Source organism: Athene noctua, chromosome 2 (assembly GCF_965140245.1).
Source record: "Athene noctua chromosome 2, bAthNoc1.hap1.1, whole genome shotgun sequence".
Classification (NCBI taxonomy): Eukaryota; Metazoa; Chordata; class Aves; order Strigiformes; family Strigidae; genus Athene; species Athene noctua.
The window spans coordinates 130164091-130185795 of NC_134038.1; the positions used below are offsets into that span (position 1 = coordinate 130164091).

The window sequence follows — 21705 nt, forward strand, 5'->3', positions numbered from 1 at the left end:
GCTTGGGTATACTTTCATCTGCTCCACAGCTTTCAAATTCATAGAATCACAGAATGGTTTGGTTGGAAGGGACCTTAAAGATTATCTGGTTCCAATCCCCTGCCATGGGCAGGGACATCTTTCACTAGCCCAGGTTGCTCAAAGCTCTGTCCAACCTGGCCTGGAACACTTCCAGGGAAGGGGCAGCCACAGCTTCTCTGGGCAACCAGTGTCCCACCACCCTCACTGTAAATAATTTCTTCCTTACATCCAGACTAGATCTACCCTCTTTCAATTTAAGACTGTTGCTCCTTGTCCTTTCATTAAAGGCCCCAGTAAAAAGTCTCTCCCTATCTTTCTTATAAGCCCTCTTTATATATTGAAAGACTGCAATAAGGTCTCCCTGGAACCTTTTCTTCTCCAGGCTGAACAACTGGTGATATAATTTGGCTTATCTCTTACTGGGTGGAGGAGTCAGGTGAGCAAGCAGTAATAAAAAGAAATATGATGGGACCACATTTATTTCAGTAGAAGAAAAATAATGAATATGTATTCATGTGTATATGTTTTTCCTAGAGTTTAGCCCTTGTCTACATGTGAAATGATGTAACTGGAATGTCTCTGACAGTGTCTGCTTACTGATAATATAATGAGAACATACACACTAATAACTACTATAATTACTATTCTAATAGCTATTAGGTCATAATAATACACTATATATGAAAATCAACCTCTATTAATAAAAGTTTAAATGGAGGTACACATTGTCAAATACACAAACTCAAAGACTTACTCTGGCATGAATTTATACATGTGTCATTTTACTGCAGAAGATTTGTAGAACTTTTTGAGTTTACTGGCTATATCAGGATTCAAGTGTGAAAATACAATGTTTGATCTGCTCCCAACTTCCTGTTTTCACTCATTTCCCAAATTTGGCTTAAAATATGTCTGTTGAAATGTGAATTTTGGGCACTTAAAATAACTTTTAATATTCCAATGTTAACAGTTTAATACTTCTCTGTTAGCTGCATCTTTCTGACAGCCATTGTACACCCATATGAAGATGCTTCTACATGCATATCAGTTAAATCCTGCAAAGAGTTTGATGAAAAAATGTGAAATTACATGGTGAATTTGCTGGGGTTTTTAATATTTTGAAGATATTTATGCAATGAGGAGACCAGACGTTTTAATAAATTGCTAAATGTCTCATGAGTGAATTGCTTTTTCAATGTAGAAAGTGCTATCTTAATTTAGATAAGAAGTTGTGGTTTGGAAAAACAAATCTTTTTAATAAGGTCTTTTTAATGGATAGCTAAAGGAAACAATAAGTATGTTAATGAAGAATTATATAATTGATATTTGGACAATTATAAATACTTCTGAAATACTACCTTGTTGGCATGTTAATGGACAGGTTTTCTTATACATCAGCTGTTATGTCTACAAAAATGTTTTAAGTCAGGTTCATTTGGCTTTTCTAGAGCAAAAAAAATCAGAATCAATTCTGATCTCATCCATGATATAAACACATAATGAAATACAGTTGTGGTGGTTTGACCTTGGCTAAATGACAGGTACCCGCCAAGTCATTCTATCACTTCAGGAAGCAGGGCTCCGACACGTGTAGAGATTGCCTCGGATGACCAAGGGTACCCCCACCCCCTTCCTTTTTCCCAGCTTTATACTGAGCAGATGTCACATGGTATGGAATATCCCTTTGGTCAGTTCGGGTCAGCTGTCCTGGTTCTGTCCCCTCCCAAGATCTTGCTCACCCCGTCCCACTGGGGGGGTGGAAATGTTGGAAGGAGCCTTGGTGTTGGTGTAAGCACTGCCCAGCAGTAGCCACAACACCAGGGTGCTATCAACACCCTGCCAGCTCCCAGCATAAAACACAGCACCGTGAGGGCTGCTACAGAGGAAAACCAATTCTGGCTCAGCCAGAGCCAGTACAACAGTAAACTTCTGACCTGTACAGTTTGGTTTGAGACAGAGGACCAGAAGGGATGTGATAAATTTTTCATCTGTGTTTCTTTCATCCTGTAGGAAACTAAACTAATATATGTAACTTTTAAGTTAGAAATTGATGCTGATCATTTCATTGCAGATGCATGTGATTACAACATGCAGCTGCTTTAGCACTGAAACTGTTCTTCATAAATCACAGAGGCAAAACGATGGTTAAGTAGGATGAACCCTTATGCCTACTTGCCTTTTGAGATCTAGCTCTCCAGGTAGTCTAATTTACACACCTGTTCTAAGCACAAACAAAACTTGTTTCAGACATAAGTGTAATGGATTACTTGTATTGCACTGCATGTCAGACGTTGCTTTTGAAATAACTTTATTTCACAATGCAAAACTTTGACATTCATAAAATGTAATATTTCAGGTTGACAGAGCTTCTTGGATAATAGTGATAACCTTTTGACACTTACTTGAATAATACAATGGATTTGTTTGCTCTCTGTTTAAAGTTGCCCAGAAGCATAAGGTTGATTTTGTTTCTTGACCGTTAGGCAGATGAAGTGTTCCCTCACACTCTGCTTACGGTCACAACCAGGGGCTCTTCTCCTGCCTTCAGGAGAGGTGGGTAGCCAACAGTTGAGATGAGTTTTCCGGAGAGCATTCCTCTCCATGCTCACAGCCTGCCAGCCCTTTCCCTCAGCAAGAGGTGCTGTGGGTCCTCAGGCAAGTAGAAGAGTGTCCTTAGCTTGAGCTGTGCCTTAGTTAAACCAGAGCTGTTCCTTGCACCTTCTGTAGCCAGTAAATACCTTTTCTTGGGTAAGATAGCATGTAGCACCTTGACTGGATTTTAAGTAATGGGGAATATAATTAATAAATTATATTAATAAATTAATAAAGTATTTATTTTGGAAATAATATGTATTTTCTAAAACTGCTTACTTCTATTTGAGCTATACAATTTTGACCTAGAATACAAAATATGATTGATTACTTTGCAGCTTTGTATCAATACATTTCTGTATCTTTCAGTCATTTTGCTCTTAGATAATACTCAATGTTTCCATCTGCCAGGCTTAAGTTAGCTAGAGTTATATACCATTTTTTTCTATTTAATTTCTCTTAGAAGTAGTTATAAATCTCACAAAAAAACCTCCACTGCTGTTTGAAGTTGTGATTTTGGCTTTTGGATTGTAAGCTTCATGCAGCAAATTGAGCTGCTACATCCCCTCTGGCCAAAACTGACTTCTGCAGCTGCGATCTTTACTTTTCTCTGGTACTGAGTAGTCATGCAAGGTATACCCTGTACTAACTGTCTACCTTCAGTCTCGCTTTTAGCTGGTAACCCAGATGCTTATTTGATAAACGTACTAGATCTCTCCTCACTGTAATTTGTGGTGTGGTCAGTCAGAGTTTGGATGGCTTATTGAGTGTTTTACAGAAGCACGTCGCTGAACTGCTGGGACACCTTGTCCCACCTGAATACCCAAACTGCAGTCAAAAAAGATGTTAAAAATGCAGAGTCATTGCTATACAGTTTTCAGCGCTTAAGAGACCATTGCATGAAAACATTTTGCTCTGGAGCAGATGAAATTTTCTTGTAAATATAATTTAAGACCTTACTGAAGACAGACAAACGGGACTGAGTCCATGGAGAATGCCAGTATTTCTCATACCTTATTAGTCAATACCCTCAAGCTGCCAAATTTGAGGTTTCTATCTCTTTCAGCAGAACTTGGTATGTATTTTGTTTTACTTTGTAAGTAATAGATTAGAAAGTAGTGAAGACAATGTTTACTCTAAAATTATTGCTTGCTTTTACTACCAAGTATGATACTGGGGTTTTTTGATAGAGCTTTTTAAAGTCTTCCACATTGTTTCTAGAGCATCATGACTGTACACAGTGACTGTCCTGGGTGCATTATACTCACCACATTGGTTTTACTTCAGATGATTTTGTTACTAGATGTGAGCTCTCGGTTTTGTATTGAGGGATCATGAAGGTTTAATGAACCTCACAAGGGCCTTCAGCCATAGAGGAGGTATGATACTTCCATCACTCAGTTACAAGTGGTCTGTTCATCAGCCTGTGTTAAGAATCTTGCACATTAACGACATGCTGTGGAGATGGTAGGCAGAGGATTTATTTCCTTGTAGCTGGCAGTGGCAAGGTCTTATGGTAGTAGAAGGACAGCAGTTTGAGGTAGCTTCCGTGAGGGAGGGTTAACCTGTATTCAGTTATCTTGTATTGTGCACGGAGGGATTTTCCCTTGGTGATTATCATGCAGCAGTAGTCTCTTTCTGACTAATTTCTGGTTCCCTCATAAGTCCCTACTTAATCAAGCATTTTTTGACAGACAAAGTGACAGCCTTTGAATTGTTCTTACTACTTAGTGGAAGGATTTTTGTCCTGATCTGTTTTGGCAGAAATCAATACAAGCGATAAGACAATTAAAGTTTTAGTAGAACAAAGAAAAAGCTTGGATATGAAGAACCACTGTTGTATCTAAAATACAATTTGTGTACATGTGATGGAACCCATTTTGTGCATCTGGTTTTCAAGCACCTATCCTGTAAAAAGCTCAGAAAATTCTGCTGGGTTAATAGAATAAAGTTCTTTCCTAAACAGAGACATGATGGCTTTTCCATAAATCTGCCTCTTGTTAGCTAGAATTTATAACCTAAAGATGTAATAGTTATGGTTTGTATTTTTATTGTGCATTTTTTTTGAGTTACATTATGACAATTACTAGAAATAAAATTAAATTTAGGGCATGGCAGACAGCGTATATTCATAATTTGAAAGCTTGAATTTAAGGCAGATTAGGACAGTTGTCCTTTCGGCAAGACAGGCTTTTAACCTAAAGGTAGGCAAAGTAAGATTACTTCAATGTGCTTTTATGAGGCCTGCACAATCAGATAAAATAATTTTTTAAAACTTGAGTTGAAGCAATGTCTCATACCTTTCAGGATAAATAGGCAAAACCATGCATGATATATTCAAGTTACTTTTAATTCAAAGTACTTCAGACAGTTTTTAGTTAACTGTTGTACGATTATTGTAAGATTACCAGTTCTCTGCATCATTTTTCTGTGACCCACCTACTGTTGATGTTCTGTGTGGTACCAAAACCATTTAAACACTTGGGTTAAAACTTGGAAAGTTATGAGAACTGATAAACACCCTACACTGGCCATGTTGCAGCTACAATTTAAAACGACTGCCTTTTTCTCTTCCAGTATTTTGTGCACTGCTCTCCTTTTTTATGGTGACTCCATGCTTTTTGCAACGGGAATGCTCATGCTTCTGGAGATTTTTGAACTCTAAAGAGGCAAGATATTTCTGTTCTTTGAAAAAAGTAGATGGAATCCATTTTATATTTGCAGAATCTTTCTATCAAAACTGTGCATTATTTGGTCCAGACTCAGGAGGGGTACCTGCACGGCCTGTTCGTGGCTCTTCTGCCCAGCTTTCTCACCTGAGGGTGGGTGGACTCCTGTGCTCAGACAGCAAGAACATGTTCATGCAGCTTCTTTATCTCTGGCTAATCCTGTTGATCTTGAGCAATAAATATGTTTGGATAAATTTTTACCTTCTGACATGTACTTTTATTGGTTTTACTCTTGAATAATCTGTGAAAACGTTTCTTCCCTTCAAGACTAAAATGCTTGATAGCAACCTTTTAAACACTGTAGCTTCTATTTGTACTTTACTGCGAAACTTGAGCTTATAGGCAGAACTATGTTTGTGGTTATTCGGTTTAGTAGTACAACAGAGAGGGCTTTTTTAAATTGTCATTTCATGGTATCTTCCAGATATTTTATTTGCAAGCAAAAGGTGCTCTTTTGTTAAGTTTTTTTCTAGAATCTCAAAGTGTTTAATCAATAACAGTAAGGTTAAATGAAAATTTTCAAGATTAAAGTTTTACCATCTTAACTGTTTTGATGTCCAACCATATATTTATTTTCCCACACTGACTGTATCTGACTAACTCCCTCATTCAAGACAGTGGTTTTATTCGCTATTGTTTTTTTAGGGGTGAAAAGCAGCCAGGAGTTACATATGCTTTGTACCAATTGTCTGTTGTCCAGTCTCCCAGTGAACGTTAACATTATCAATTGTGATTTTCTTGAACTCATACTAACTTTTGTTAGGGATTTGCAAAGATTGCTTTGAAGTGTTTTCTATTTTTCCTTATGTTTGATCTACAGAGGGTTGATTAAGAATAATAGCAATGCTCCTAAAAAAAAACCATTCAGCATTGAAACCATAACTATAAAATAGTATTTTAGAAAAAGTGCTTCTAAAAACTTGAATGTGTACTTTTTTTTTTTTTTTTTTTTTACTTAGAGATTCCTAAAAATAACTAAGGTTATATGTGTAAATGTATCCAAGATCAGTTTTCTCTCTTCCTCTGGTTGTTCATTTACAGCTCTTAGTTTAGGCAAGAGTCATAGCCTTGCCGATTTCTTTAGACAATGAACACTAGCTAACTTAAAAATATTTGAATGTCAGGGTTTTTTAGAGATTTTGGGGTATGTTCTCTTTATTAATTATATTAGGGGGAAACATTAAAATCATGCTGAGATTATTGAAAGGCTTACTGTATTAGGTTTACAGCCTGTCATACATAGATTATACACAGTTTAATTTGTTATCTGGAGTATGTCCAGCTTCCACTAAATGGTGTCTCTTTTACTTTTAAAAGAAATGTGCAGCTGTTTGTAACCAGAATACAGTTACTGTGAGTGACAGCAAATAGCAGCTGTGTGCTGCACACTTCAACTGGGAGAATAACTGAACAGCACTCTTGTAGATGCCCCTGGTCTGTTCACTACATTGACACAACATATAGAGAGGTTCTTCTGTAACAGTTTTCCGTCTCTGCACATGATAAACAGCACTTTCTCCTCCTCCACTTGGGTAAGTATGGGTAGAACACTAAGCCTCATATTTTAGTTTTTCTCACAGAAGTAAAATATTTGTCTTGAGCTTCAGGTTATTTCTGTCTGAAGCAGGTCAAGAAGTTGTGTCTGGAAGACAGAAAGCTCAGAGGATTCAAGTCAGCTATAAAGGTACAGGAGTTTGGTGGCCATACATCTGCTTCCACAGCTGCCTCTGCTGCTGCTATATGGCAGGGACAAGAGTGAGCTCACATTTACCCCATGTCTGTCTTTATATCCATTAACAGACACATACAGACATGGTGCCCCACCCACTGCTTTGCCCAAATGTAGCCATGAATTCTGGGACTATTAAGGACATGTTCAGAGAGATGCTTGGTCAACCCCAGAACAGTAAAGGAAGATGTTCTTGTGGGGAAAAAATATACCAAATCTCTTTAAGAAAGACAAACAAACTCCACCAAAATGCACATGCATAAGTGCATCCTCCCCATTTCCCACAGCAGCCAGACTGAAGCCATTTTCTTTCTAGAAGTGAGAGAGAGCAAAAAGGATGTATTTTCCCACTCTTCATTGATTTTGCTCCTGTAGCTTCCTGAGTTGCATTCCTGCATGTTGAATGACAGGAGCGACAGGAGCCAGGACTCTCTTCTCCCATCAGGTGTCAGTGGAGAAGGTTCACTCTTCAACATAAGGAGATGGTATTGATGGGACCAACAAAGGTGGTCTTCTTTGCTTTTTTGAGGTACAGCAATAACAGTCCTGCAAGCAGCATCACTGAGCCTTACCTCAGTGTCTTTGGCACCTTCTGCCACAGACACGGGAAGCCTGGTGAAAGAATGGGGGAGTCGTACTGAAAGCTGGGGTACCCACAGCGTGGGCTCCATGGAGCTCCACAAACACTGTTTTAGGATGGACAGCACTGTGTGCTATGCTTTGCATTTGGGCCTCCAGAATTTCAAATCCATCACAGATTGGTATATAAGAAATGTCTACAAGATCTGAATTCATACAGTAAAATTAGGCACAAAGAGTAGAATTGTGTTAATACTTAATGCAGACAGAAGTCATTGTAGTTTTTGTGCTCATTTAGTTTTTCCACAATATGAGGGGTAGAGTGAAAACCAATCATAATATAGACTCCCATCTCTTCTTCTTGGGGTTGATGAAATTAGTTTTGCTATTGATCTCAAGGAAATAATATCAGACTTTGTGCCTGATGTCATAGCAAGTATTAAAGTTGAAAAATATCAAAAAATACTGTTGAATTGAGTCACTTTAAATGTATTTATCTCGAATCCCCACTTTGTGGCATTATTGCTGTAGTCTCATCCCGAGCTGACATTATTCATTAATAGCGGATTATCCCCATGATCCTTCTTTCTCTTTGTTTATTTGTTTGTATGTAGTGTGTGTACACATTTATAACCTTCTGTTTCTTGCTCCATCAATACCATATTTTAAATTTCACTTAGAGCTGGTGTCTTTGAACCAGTTATGCAGTCAGACCAGGGAACTCCTATTTTTGGCTTGTGTTAGTCTGTGTTACCCCGTGTACCATATTAGGAGGCATTAGGAAGACTAAAGTCCTCTGGAAATACAGACTGATTTTTGAAGCATTGGTGTGATTAACTGTAATGTTAATACACTCAGTATGAATGCTTAATGGATAAACATTCTTTTGCTTACTCCAGGCAGTTTTACATCTTACTAGGATGCAATTCATTGTACTAAACAGTGTGAATGTGAAACTATCATTAGAAAAAATGCAGTCAGCCAAAATGAATTCTGCCTGCAGGTGCAATTAAGGGATTGGTAAGTTTACAATATGAAGTAATTGAGTAGTGATCTGGCACTGAGAATGCTGCATTGCACTTTCCGTTTGAAAGATGTTTACAAAATACAGCAAACCTTTTGCTGTATTACAGAAGCTTTTCCGTTAATCCTCTTAGCCTCTGCCCGTTTGTCCATTTTTATATACAAGCGATGGCATTAACAGGCTGAACGGCTGGGTTTTGGTGGGAGTGGGTACAACACTCCTACTGAATTAATGCAACCCCATTAATTGGTCTCTTTCATATCACTGCATGGTGATGTTAATGTGGTTGTAGCAACAGGCTACCAAAGGCTTTAGTTTCCTTAGAATCACAGGCATTTTATTTGATGTAGAAAAATACCTGTTTCTACTAGAAACTAAATAAATACCCTCTGTAACATGTGCCACCTCAAATTGGGGGATTATGTTTACTGTGTACAGAAAGCTCGTTGAAGGGCTGTCTGATATCTAGTGTCATACTTCAGCTTCACACATATGCTGTGTACTTCAGTGAATAGTCTGTGCACTGGCACTCTGCAAAGGAAGAGTTTAACACATCTGAGTTTTTCTTAATAGAGTATAATAGAATTTTCCACAGTTATTTTAGACTGTGGAACTATCTTTTTTTAGTAATCTCATCTCAGTTAAAGAATTCGTTAAGAATTTCTCGTTAAAAAAAAAATCCAAGCATTTCTTCATTTAAGATTTTTATATGAACTTAGTGATTGTGAAAGGTGATGGTGGGATGGCTTTAGAGATCCAGAGAGGCTCCCACTATGGTCTGATACGGACGTGCATTTGTTTATTGTGCCTTCAGGTATCTGGCACTTCTCCCTGGCTCACTGAGTCTTTGCTGCATCCACAGCGGTATTGGTAAGATCACCAATTAGGACCAAATGCAGTAGCTGCTAGGAATGAGGCAAAGTATATAAGACTAATAAAAAAAACTTCGGGGCAGTTGCAACTTTGCACCTCAAAAAAGCAGAACAGGATTTGTACTGGTGACGTAATACTGAAAATTGGACACCAAATCAGACTGTTTCCGCCTAACTCTATACTTCCACCTCTGTTCTGTTCTCTGCCTTATGTAAAGGGATAGGTAGCAATGTGTACTATTTATAGTACATTTTATATATTTTTAATATATATATAAAAGCATTGTATTAATTTTTGTTCAGTTTATAAAATATGTCATAAATTCACAATAGTTGGATGAATTATCTCTATAATTTACTCAGAAAAATCTTCTAAATTAATGCCTGTGATCACCTTTTTTGTGTCCCTTTTTTCCTTTGAATTATTTTCTTAACAGTTCTGTCATCTGTAAATGAATAAAAGGAATTGCATGTGAAGTTTCATTTTTATAGATTAATTTTTAGTGAATATGCTGGTTACACAATTTATCTCTGCTGAGATTTATTTTAAATAGAAATAAGAATGTTTTATGAATAGTCAATATTTTGTTTCAGGTGTTTCCTTCTGAGAACATTTGTGGCATTTTTACTCAGTGTTTGGACATCTTGACTTGTAGGCTGAGGGAGAGTGAGATTGTTGGGAGAAAAAACACCACATGATATGTTGATTCATGGTGACATTGCTACTGTATGGCAGTCTGTACTAATTGGTATCAGAAGCAGCATTTGCTCTTGGCCAACTCACGTGTCACACTCTTGAAGGCAGAAGAAAAATAGCACCCTCACGATGTAAATTGGCAGCGATGCAAGAATCTTGAAGAAATACTGTGGCAGATTCAGGAATAAATGTCTAGGGACAAAAATTGCAACTTTGCTTCATGCTCTCCTCTCTGTTTGAACTTGTTTAGACAACAGAGGTCCAGACTCGAGGCTGTACTGTATAATTTGTCAGACTCAGCTCACTACAAATACTCCCATTTGCACGCTGATTTTCATGTTCAAAGATAGAGTGAATTCTTGAGCATGCTGGTTTGTTACCTTGGCAATAGAGGGGCTTGCCAGAAGAGTGATAAAGGTATCTGCTGTCACACTGGAAATGAATTTTCTTCTTAAATATTCTTGTTGATATTTTAATTATTTTTTGTATAGAATAGCTGTCGATGCAGTCTTGTTGAAACTGCTTCTTCATTCTGCTGGATGGAGAGACTCTAAAGGTGTAGGTAAATGTTTTTACTTTGCCCTGAAACAGGAGTGCAGTTATATTCAGCCAAATCCATTCATGTTTAAGGGTCAGTATGTGTTAAATTGCTGTACCTAGATGTCTAATCTGTCTGAGATCTGTGAAAGAAGTGTGCCAGGAGAGACTTTCTGAGGAATCCTGAGCTTTATGGGAATGCAGTACAGTGGAGCTTGTCTCTTGGCTCTTTTCCCTGCAATTGTCAAGCTACTGTTGTGAAAAATATAAGAGAGTTTTTTCCTGAGTTTTATTCTCTATTTCTAAATTGTGGATTACTGACCAAAAATAGTAGAAGATTTAAACAATCACAAAGTAAACTTTTGCCAGTAACTTCCAGTAATACAAAGTAGAATTAAAAAGGGCAAGGTCAGGGCAAAGGAATGAATTGCATATGAAGTGTACTTGTGAAGTACAGAAAACTTAAAATGTCTCCTTGGGATTCACATATGATCAGTAAGACTCAAGGGAGTAACCTTACTAGTCATTTTTTGTCCATTATACTGTTCCTTCCAAGCTGCTGCATTACAAAAGCAACCCACTGCCCAAGAAGATTTAGACCTAGACCTGCAAAACTCATCAAACAGAATTCAGTGAAAATCATTTAGCATTAATGTGAGAGAAGAACAGGACCATATTGGAATTTCCCATTTGTAATAAAGGTTACGACGAAAAAAGGAGTGAGAAGGATGGAAAGAAAAAAATAACTTGTGGAATTGTAACCAGTCACTGAATACAAAAAAAGCAGGAATATTCAGATAAAACTATTCAGATAGCTTTTCAGTGCACCATGCTGTTTTACTTGTTTACTAAAACAAAATTGAGACACAGTGACCCTAATAGCTGTGTGAGTTGCAGATTCCATCTGAGCTGTGTTTCGATACCAGTGAATGTTTTAAAGTCTGACCAGGGTGACCTTTTCATGATAAGCAAGTTGATTTACTTAGATTGCCTTCCAGCAGAAGGTAAGTCTAATGTTTAGATACTCTGCAAAGGATTGCACACTGAAAACATGGAAAATGAGTTTAATTTAAAAAGAGCAGAGAAATATTCTCAAACTTTTGTGTTGAAGTAATTCAGTATCTGCCAAGGATTGCCTTGGGAAAATAGCTGAAGTTTTTCCAGGATCAGTTTAGAGGCATATTTGCCTTCAACAACCTAGAGGCCATAATTTGTTGCCTGTGTAGAAAAGAAAAAAATTATTCATGTCATCTGTGTTTCTCATGAGAAGACATTCTGAAGATCAAGATTGTGAACAAGGGCATTAGGTGTTGTATAGTGAAGAGTCCTCAGTGTTTATGAGACCAACATTGCCTTTTGTATAGCTTCTTAAGTATGTAAGTACTAATTTGTTTTCAGAGTAGCTTATCTTGTTCTCAAGGCCCTTAAAAAGTATGAAGAGATGGTGGTGCAAGGGCTACAGTCCCACTTGTTTCCAACAGGCTTTGGACCCTGAATCCACTCTAAATGAATACCGCATGGGAAAGTTTACATTCTGCCACTGCAAAGTTTATTTTAGTCAAAGTTACAGCCTATGAGAAATTCCCTTTCAGCAGGAGTTTGGTGTCACTGAAAGCACTTGGAGTAACTCATTCTTAAAGTGCAGGACACCCTCTCTCTCTCCCTGGTTTTGAGCTGCTATTGTCAGTATCGGTGGAGCAGGCTGCATCTCAGATGATTTTGTTTGTTAAATGCGTTATTGAAGTATTGTCCCAGTGCTTGTTGATTTGCAGCGATCTCATGTTCCAAAGTCTGTGAAAGAGGAGCGTTGCTTGGCAATGACTTTGAGTGTAATTAGCAAATGACTGGAGATTATCTGTGTCAGGGTAGCCTTAGACTGGGTCAGTGATATATGCTGTTGTGGAGGAAGGAGTCAGACGCTTTCAAAAATACACTACAATAAAAAAGCCTGATGAAGTCAGGGGGGTATCAGTTACTCCCTGTGATGGAGGCAGCAGCTCTGCTGGCTCACTGATGGAGTCAAAACAAGAGCTGGTGTCTGGAGAACAGGAGTTTCTCAGAACTCATCCGGTTTTTGTAAGACTTGAACTGCTGGATTTTTTTTTTCCAGATTGGATATTTTCAGAAGGGAAAGACTCCCTTCATAAAGAGTGAGGAAAACTCACCCTAAGAAAAGAGCATCTTTTATCTCCTCATTGATCTTCCTTAGAGTAGCATACACAGTATAGAATGTTTTCAGCTGAGAGAGTGTTAAGTTACTACTATAAAAATGTTTACTTGTCTTCTACTTATATGAGTAAAAATTTAACTTACCTTCAAGGAGCAAGGTGATAGATAGCACTAATATGAAAACATAGTATTTTTAGGAGATCTTAATCTCCTTTGTTATGTAACAGTCATCTGTAATGGCGTAATACTAGCCAAATAATGATCAGGAAAATTTTTTAGATTCCTAGAAATTACTCTGTATGAGCAGATCTGTATTAGCTTTGGTTTTACTCTTCAGTACCAGGGTTTATTTTATACTTGCTAATTACTCTGACCTGTCTTACTTAAGAGTAACAGCATAAAGTTTCACATGGGGTACGCATTTCATTTCCAGCAACATTGATTTTGTATTTTTCTGCTATGTAGAAAAGTGGCGATGTAAATTGTAACAAAACTAGTACATCATCAATAAAACAAGTACAAACTGAATAAATAATAAATGGTAGGGTAAATAAATGATTCTAGGAAATAACTTAATGAAAACAGATGTTTTAAAGAAGTCACATCTGAAACTGAGTCAGGTAGCAGAAAGACAGAGTAAAAATCTTATTTGTACACAGAAAATTTGAGATGATAGAGGAAAAGACAAATCTGAAAATGTGGCTTTCTGCTTGATTTAGAGTGCCAAGAAGGCCACATTTTTATACTAATATGTCAGTGTTGAGCTACATAGAATTTAAAATGCTCGGGTAAGGGATTTGTAGTGGAAGAGCAGTTCAATGCACTTCTGTACAATGGTGCATCCTTCTTGGGAGGACTCAAGCACTTTAGCTGGGTTACTTTCAGTCCCTGCAGGCTCTCAGATGAAGCAGTAGGGCCTTCTGATTTAACAGCAGTGAATGCAGTGGAGAGGTCAGAGAGTGAGCAGGTACGTCCTCTCGTCGTTGATACCATCAGTACCACCAAAGCAATTTCAGTTCCATGTTTGGGCCTGAAGCTGCACTGTATAAAATTTAAAATGCCAGTTTCAGTGAAATGGACTTAAAGTCTGCCTGGTTGTTAAACTGCTTATACTGGGAAGGAAAACCACACATGTCACAGGCCTAATGAACGTGTGTGACTAGTCCATGCATTTTAATGCATGTGTCCCACCAGGCAGTGTGACTGTGGCACGGTTTGGGATTACCATCAGTCAGGTGCTTCTGCCCATAGACAGGTCGGGTGCAGGACATGCCATGGGGGATAGAGCTGTATGGATGCAAGCTGAGATGTGTTGGTGCTGCTGCAAGACAGTGATAACGTGGGGGTTTTTTACTAGATATGGTCTGCATGGCTATCCCAACAGACAGGAGACTTGACAGCATTTGCTAGTTGCCTAAAACAAGAATATCTAGAGATAATATTTTCCAGTTTGTATCAGCAGTTTGGTTGTGCATGGCAGCAGTTGCTCCTGGCTCTCTGTTGTATGTCAGAAGAGGTCTCTGAGAGGGAGAGGTCTAGGGCCCAGATACCTGTAGGATTTCAGAAACTAAAATCTGCTATGCAGTTCTTTCTGCCAGAGTTTCAGACCGCTTAAAACAGATCTTTCTCCTACAGGAGCTTTCTGAGGGAAACCCCAGGCTTGGTTTTGGTGTTAGACAATCAGTTTCCTTCAATATTGCAACTGTCTAATTCCCATCTGTGTCTCATCCCTGCAATTGCTTCTTGGGAAGATTTGTCTCCTTGGTGCTTCCCTGCTGAAGAGTTAGTGACAGCTGATGCCCACGCAGGCTTTAGGGGAGCGCAAAGCCAGGAAAGCTGGAGGAAGCTTGTGGTGGCTTCTCCTCACTGACTCACTCCCTTTGCCTGTGACAAAGCGACCACATCACAAAGACTTTTTTAAAAAGAAGGTAAGTCACCTATTTCAAACAGTGTCAGAGCTTCCTGTCCTCCCTGAAGCTGTGCTGTAGAGACTTTAAAGCAGAAGATAATGAATGGTCAAACTGTGATTTAGTTTTCTCTCATTTAGCTTCTTGAGCACAGCCAGAGAGGTTATCCTCAGTGCTGTGCCTGCCTCTTGCCCTTGCAGGGTGCAGTGCAGGAGTACTCCTCACCACTGCCTGTGCTTCAAGTACAACACTGTAGGTCAGTGTCATATCCATGAACAAGTCTCATTCTTCCTGTAGTGTTCTCGTGGCTCTCCCTCACTTCTCACAAGAGAATTTTCCATCCTTAGTGGAGGAGGCCCAGCAGTCCAGTTTAGTATATTCAAAACGAGATGATTGTAAAACTGCTCTGAAAAAATTGGCAGCTACCCCATCATTATGGTGAGGTAGTGGCTGTGATGCCTACTCCTCTCCCTAGAGCGGGTACCAGAGGCATGACTTGCTGGCAAATGTTCACTGTAAGTGTTTGTGCCATTTTTTGCAGCACTGCTTTCCTGTGATGATGATGGTGATCCATCTCACACAGGTGGCTAGGTTGAATCTTAGGCACTGGTTTTGACTTCTGAACAGAGGTATGAGGAGCAGGCATTATGACAGCTTAGCAATAGTGGGTAGAAAGCATGGTTTCATAATTGGTATTGCACAGTGATCACCAGCATATGGTGGCTGTGGCCCCTGGTATAGTCAAGAATCGTGCATAAGAGAGACTATTTATACATGTGTTAGAGTAGAGTAACTGAAAGTATGGTAAAACAGCTACTGCAACAAGGTGCCATCCACCAATACACAGTTCTTTCTCTTTGGTGGCCACCAGTCATTGGATGAGTAAAAAGCATGGACAGCAAGGCAGTCAGCAGCAGCTGAACCTGGGATCAGGTCTTGTTCCTTAGCACAACTTGCAAAGATAGTATGGGCATATCCAGCATATACTCAGTATGTTTGGGACTTTCTTAAACACATCAGATGAGACAGTTATTATGTTGCAGAGTTTATAGTATGAAACACTGATAACACGGTTAATGTAGCACCAAGCTGGTTAGCCCATGGGGAGGATAGCCCATAAGATTGTTTGCAGTTCATCTCCATTCTGACTTCCTTAAAAAAAAAAAAGAGTTGTCACTACCTGCTGATTACTGCCAGCAAAATTATGTAAAGACTCTTTGTAGTTGAGAGCTATGAGAAAGTGCCCCAAACTTGGAAAACTTTTCCTTCTTCCAAGAAGAATAATTTTCCATCGTTCTGGTCTTATTCATAAAATAAAGTATTAGAACCAAAATGTTGGGTTTTTTTCTCAATTAGAGTCTGCAACATGTTTTTGTAGTTAGTGATATGTCTTTTCTAGATTGTGCTCTGTCACTGCTCTCTGAAAGAGAAGCAAGTAGTCATGTATGTGTGTGTATGATTTCTCTGGGGGTGCCACCCAGGGTGCCTAACAATAATACCTGCTTCTTTGATCATACAGTTTGTCATTATTTTGGTGCTGGATGAATCACTGATGACCCTTTTTCTTTCACTTTAGAGAAGACAGAAATACATTCTGTTAACAGCAGTGTTGGAGTAAGCCCATCAGATCATTGGGGTTTGTTTTGGCATACACACTCAGCATTGGTATTCATTGGGTTGTTACCACTGTTGGTGGCTTTTTATTTCTTCTGTTGCTGGATTACAAGTGCTGTTGTAAATCCTAGTAAACATCACAGGTGAATTCCATGGAAACTTTTTTTTTTCCTTAATACTTTGAGAGATACAACCAGAGATTAAGCTGTATTGGATTTTCCTGAAGAAGAGCTTTCTTTAAGTAATGGCTCAGTAGACTTTATTGTAGTGAGTACTTGGCCAGTATGATGGCAAAACCAAATCTGTTAAATCACAGGGAATGGGAGAATTCCCATGAGTCTGAAATCCCACACACACTCTAGGAAACACAGCGGCAACAGACGTGGTGAAGTAGGTCTACTTAAATCAAGTTAAGCACACTTTGAGGAAAATGTTGTAACTGCTTATTTTATTTTTAGCAAAGTAAAATCTTGAGTGACAGTTTTCATGACTGTACTGAGCAAGCAGTTCGTTACTATGGTGGGTAGACTGTTTCACAAAGACAGAAAATTTCCAAGCACTAATTTTCTTTTCTACATCTTAACACCCAGAGATTCATGTAATAGAATCAGTCAATCATTAAATGTGATTGTGCAAAATGAGGTAAATGACATACAAGAATATCGTCCTTCTTCCTCTAGTCAAAATGCATGTTGAAGGCGGTGGGCAAGATCATATAACCAGTGTGCAAAAGATGGTGAGTTAATGACAGGTGGGAAACATTTACCTTGATACTATCAGTGATCCTACAGTCTCAGACTGAATGCTTAGGCAAGGTACTAGGTAAGAGTGGCGTGATATATTTGGAGATACAATGACAACTGTATTCACCACCAGAAGTATGTTTAGTTCCCTTCTCATGTGCAAATCTAAATATTGCAAAACAATGAGTAGTATCCTAGAAGCCTTCTCTTGTGTCTAATGTGGTTCAGGAAAGACCATCCCAAACAAGAAATCCATATATGATTTGATGCTTTGAAAGAAAATTATCCTGAAGCATATCCAGTCGCTTTGCAACAAACCTGAAACTGCTGCCACAATATACTAATGCCAGTTGTTGAACAAAAAGGAAAAGAGGTTGTATTTGGATATGGACATGTCACCTTTGACAGCAAATCACAGAGAAGGGAAGCTGTCGGGGCAGTTACCCACCAGCCTACAGCAGGTCCTTTTGTTGCTGTTGGGTGGGCTCTTCTGACTGGTTTGGTCTCTTCTTGTGTCAGGGTAGAGATGGTTGCTGTGAGTTGTACATCTCAATCAAAAGATAAATAGCATGACCTTCTGTCCCATACCTGTTTGTTTTTCGCTACATACAAGCTAGCACCATTAGATCTGGGGGTTGTTTTCTAGCTTAATACAGCCTACATAGAAAAACATGTTCATTGTTCTCCCTGTCTTCAAGTGTTTTGAGAAGCAGCAGACAGGGGTACATAACATGAAAAAAGCTTTATCTTGTGTAAAAGAGGTCTGTAAAGACATGGAGTAACAAAAGACTTTTCAGAACTGCTCTGACAGGCTGTTAAGCAAGTGTGGACTCACTCTTGTTTTCCATTTTAAGTGGGAGTTCAAACACCCAATGGGGTTAACAGGAGCAAAAATTAATAAATTTTTCAAGGCCTTTACAAAATACCCAATGCAGTGAAGTTATTGCCTGACAAACAGAAGCTCAGGGAACGACCTGAAAGTGATCACTTATATTCTGAAGGAGTTGGCTGTTTGCATGGTTTCTCCATTTCTGTGTTGCGTGGCCAGAATTTGCACATAGATTTTGCAGGTTATTTCAGACCAAGTAAATTGTTACACTTTCTTATGCTTATTTTTGCATCAGTATCTTCCGTCCAATCTTATACATACTAAAGCAGCATAAAATGTTCAGCAGCATTGGAGAGTTTTTAGTATGTGACTTATTTTACTTAGCTTTTGGATATATTTGTGAAGGTTTCTTAGGAACATGATTTAGTTAAAACAGGCTTTTTCTTGCATCAATATCACTAAAAATCAATGTGAGATAAGTTTGTGGATTCTGGTAAAATTTTTATCATCGCAGTCTTCTTGAAGGGTCAATTTATTAATTGTTTCACATTGATGTAAAGTACAGGAGTAAAAATTTCCATAGAGTGACTAACGTCTTTTCTGTTTCAACCACCACTTTTATATAAAGCTGGGAGGTTTTTTGCCATAGCACAATTACCATACTTACAACAGTATTGACTAGTATTTTTGTATTGCAGTTTTAATATATTTATTATTTGAAAGAAATTAATCTGCACTAACAGCTTTTTGGGCAGGTGAAACCCCAGGTGGCAATGAGCCCAGCTCCTGTCAATGCACAGGGCAGCAAGCTGGCTTCTTGAGACCTGAATGTGCATGTAGCAACATAGCATAGTGAAGTGTTTTCTGTTTTAAGAGAACCAGTGATGTAGAAAACCATGGCTACAGAATTGTATCTTCTGTAGGGTGCCTGTAAAAGATGAAGAGGAGATATGGGAAATTGTTTTCCTTTTTTTTTTAAGTAATGAACATGCATGGGGCTGAAGTTCGGTAAAATTATTACCACTAACAATGCATATTCTTTCATTGTTGCCAAATATGGACAGTTAGGTGAATTAAGCTGGCAAACTGTCCTGGTTTTGACCAGGATGGAATTAATTTCATTGGAATATCATTGGAATATTTCATACCATGCGATCTCATGCCCAGGGATTTAGGTGGGCTCTCTCTCTCTCTCGGGCTCTCTCTCGGGCCTGGGCTCTCCTGGTTTGCTCGTCGGGCCGTGTTGTTGCTGTGGGGGCGGTCGCCGCGCTCAGTAGGCCACTGCTGCAGTTTACCCGTTTCTTTTTGGACTCACTATTGTTTCTGTTGTTCTCTTGTTATATTTAGTAAAATCTTTCTTTTTATTCAACCTACTAATTCTCTTCTTTTTGTCCCTCCCCTATTTCACCAGAGGAGGGAGGGGGAGGTGAATGGCCGGCCACGTGGTGTCTGGCTGTCGGCTGAGTTCAAACATCCACACAAACTGACCTCTGAAGTGTCAAAATGTGCTTTCCCTGGCTGTTTGAAGTTACTGAATGTCAGAAAAATCCCTGACCGATAGCCATGGTCATGTAGAAAGTATGATAGAAAGTAGCGTAAATAATACAACCAGGTTAATGCAGTCAATGTTAAATTACTGCTTTAGTGCTGAAATAAATCTGTAAATCTGGTTATGTTAAAAAATACCCTTGGCTGTGTATAATGCTCTCCTAATATTAAGTTAATTCATAATATGGAGCATAATCCCTAATGGTGGCATAAATGTAGGTCAGTAATCTTCAGGTCTAGCTTTGGTTAGATGAAAGCAAACTGGAACTTCATTAGGAATAGGGACTGAAACAGAGATTGTATACAGGTCATCATTTCAATGTATTTTGCTTTTTCATATCTGTGAATCTTTACTAAGTTCATTCTTAGTAAATTGAATGATGTGTTTTAAATATTGAAATATATAGGCCAACTTAGTTACCTTAGGATCACTTTGCATATATAATTGCAAACAATACAAGTCATTTATACTCAACTGACTTTTGCAGCCACACTTGTGCTTTATTTGAATGAAAAAGCACAAATTTAACCTGAAATTTGAATAGGAGAAATTTGTCTTCTAAAAGCCTTTTCAAACTCTGCAACATCACAGAACAAAATCAGTAGCTATTCTCGTGGAGTTGGCAATCTTTCTGGAGTAGACAGCCGAGTGATTTTTGATTTGTTTTCACAGGTTTTCAATACATATTCCAATGAAGATTATGACAGGAGAAATGATGAAGTTGACCCAGTGGCTGCGTCAGCAGAATATGAACTCGAGAAGCGTGTGGAAAAGCTGGAGCTCTTCCCAGTTGAACTAGAAAAAGGTATGGAGTCTGTGAACCATTTCCAGTTTCTGTGACACTGATCTACAAGTCTGAGGTAGTCCACACATGCCTACAGAGCCTATCTTGAACTTCCATTAATCTGCTGTAGTCACCTTGGCTTTTTGCATTTTAAGAATTGTTCAGTTCAGAGACATGCACTTCTTTATTTCTCTAAGGAAGTTGGTTTGTGTCACTCCATTAATGCAGGACTTTACACAGTGTTTGGTGTGATGATTGTGTTCTCCACTAGAAGAGCAAAAATCTTGATTGTTATTTTGAGCTTCTCATAAGGGTGAAGGTGATATAAGAGTGGAGGTGGTATTTTCTGTGTATAATTAAAATGGTAGAATAATAAAGTTTTTTAAAGGAAACAAAAGGATATTAATGTTACTGACGTGGAAAACCATGCTTGCCTTTTTCACAGATGAAGATGGACTTGGCATAAGCATTATTGGAATGGGAGTTGGAGCAGATGCAGGCCTTGAAAAACTGGGAATATTTGTCAAAACAGTAACAGAAGGTGGGGCAGCAGAAAGAGATAGCAGGTAAACTAGACTCAGTATTTGGAAATTTTCCCAGCAGTAGTTATTATGAATTATGATTTTCATAGGAAAGAGTTGTTTGCTTAATATATGTCATGATAACTCAAAGCTGTAAAATTCAGAGACTTTATTGGTAGGGTTCAAATGCCTGATGTAGTTATGAGAAGATACCAGTTTAAGGAGAACAGATTTGCCAAAGATGTGTGTTAGTGACTACTTCTTATTCTGCTTCAAAGTTCAGTTTTCACCCTACAGCACTGAAACTACGTTAATCAATTGGAATAGGAAACTATACCATAAATCTTGCCCACTAAAGAAATGAATTAGTGTTTGTAGTCTTATACAGTGCTCACATAAAATCTGGTTGCTTCTAAAATTGCTTACTTGGTATGTGCAGTTCAAGGAATTCCTTTTGAACATACAGTATTTCCTATCATATGGGACAGAGTTATCTGTGTATTATACAATACCTGCCACAGTCAGGCCAGTGTTTCTCTTGAAAGTTAGAAAACACTACTACATAATAACTTAATAATAAGTATTCCTAAACATCTTCTGACCCATATAATCTGTTGTTTTGCCCAGTGCATACCCTTTGTAAATTTGCATGCAAATAAAATATTACCTAATAACATTAGCAGTTAAGTCTACTTATATGCGTTCTCTAAGCAGAGTAAGAATAAACTCTAAAGCTGATGCTGTCTTCTAAAAACTGTGTTGTAGTAATGTGTTTCTTACTGATGAACATGTATAACTTTTCAGCCAGA

The 21705-nt window shown here is 38.4% G+C and overlaps 1 protein-coding gene across 10 annotated transcripts in view; it reads left to right on the forward strand.

Moving 5' to 3' along the window:
- Window positions 1–21705, forward strand: part of PPP1R9A (protein phosphatase 1 regulatory subunit 9A) — a 149881-nt gene that overhangs the window by 61194 nt on the left and 66982 nt on the right. For all 10 annotated transcript variants that reach the window (XM_074900306.1, XM_074900305.1, XM_074900307.1 and 7 more), the window contains exons 3-4: window positions 20264–20396; window positions 20821–20941. In XM_074900306.1, coding sequence (XP_074756407.1) covers window positions 20264–20396; window positions 20821–20941 — 254 coding nt within the window. The remainder of the gene's footprint in view (window positions 1–20263; window positions 20397–20820; window positions 20942–21705) is intronic.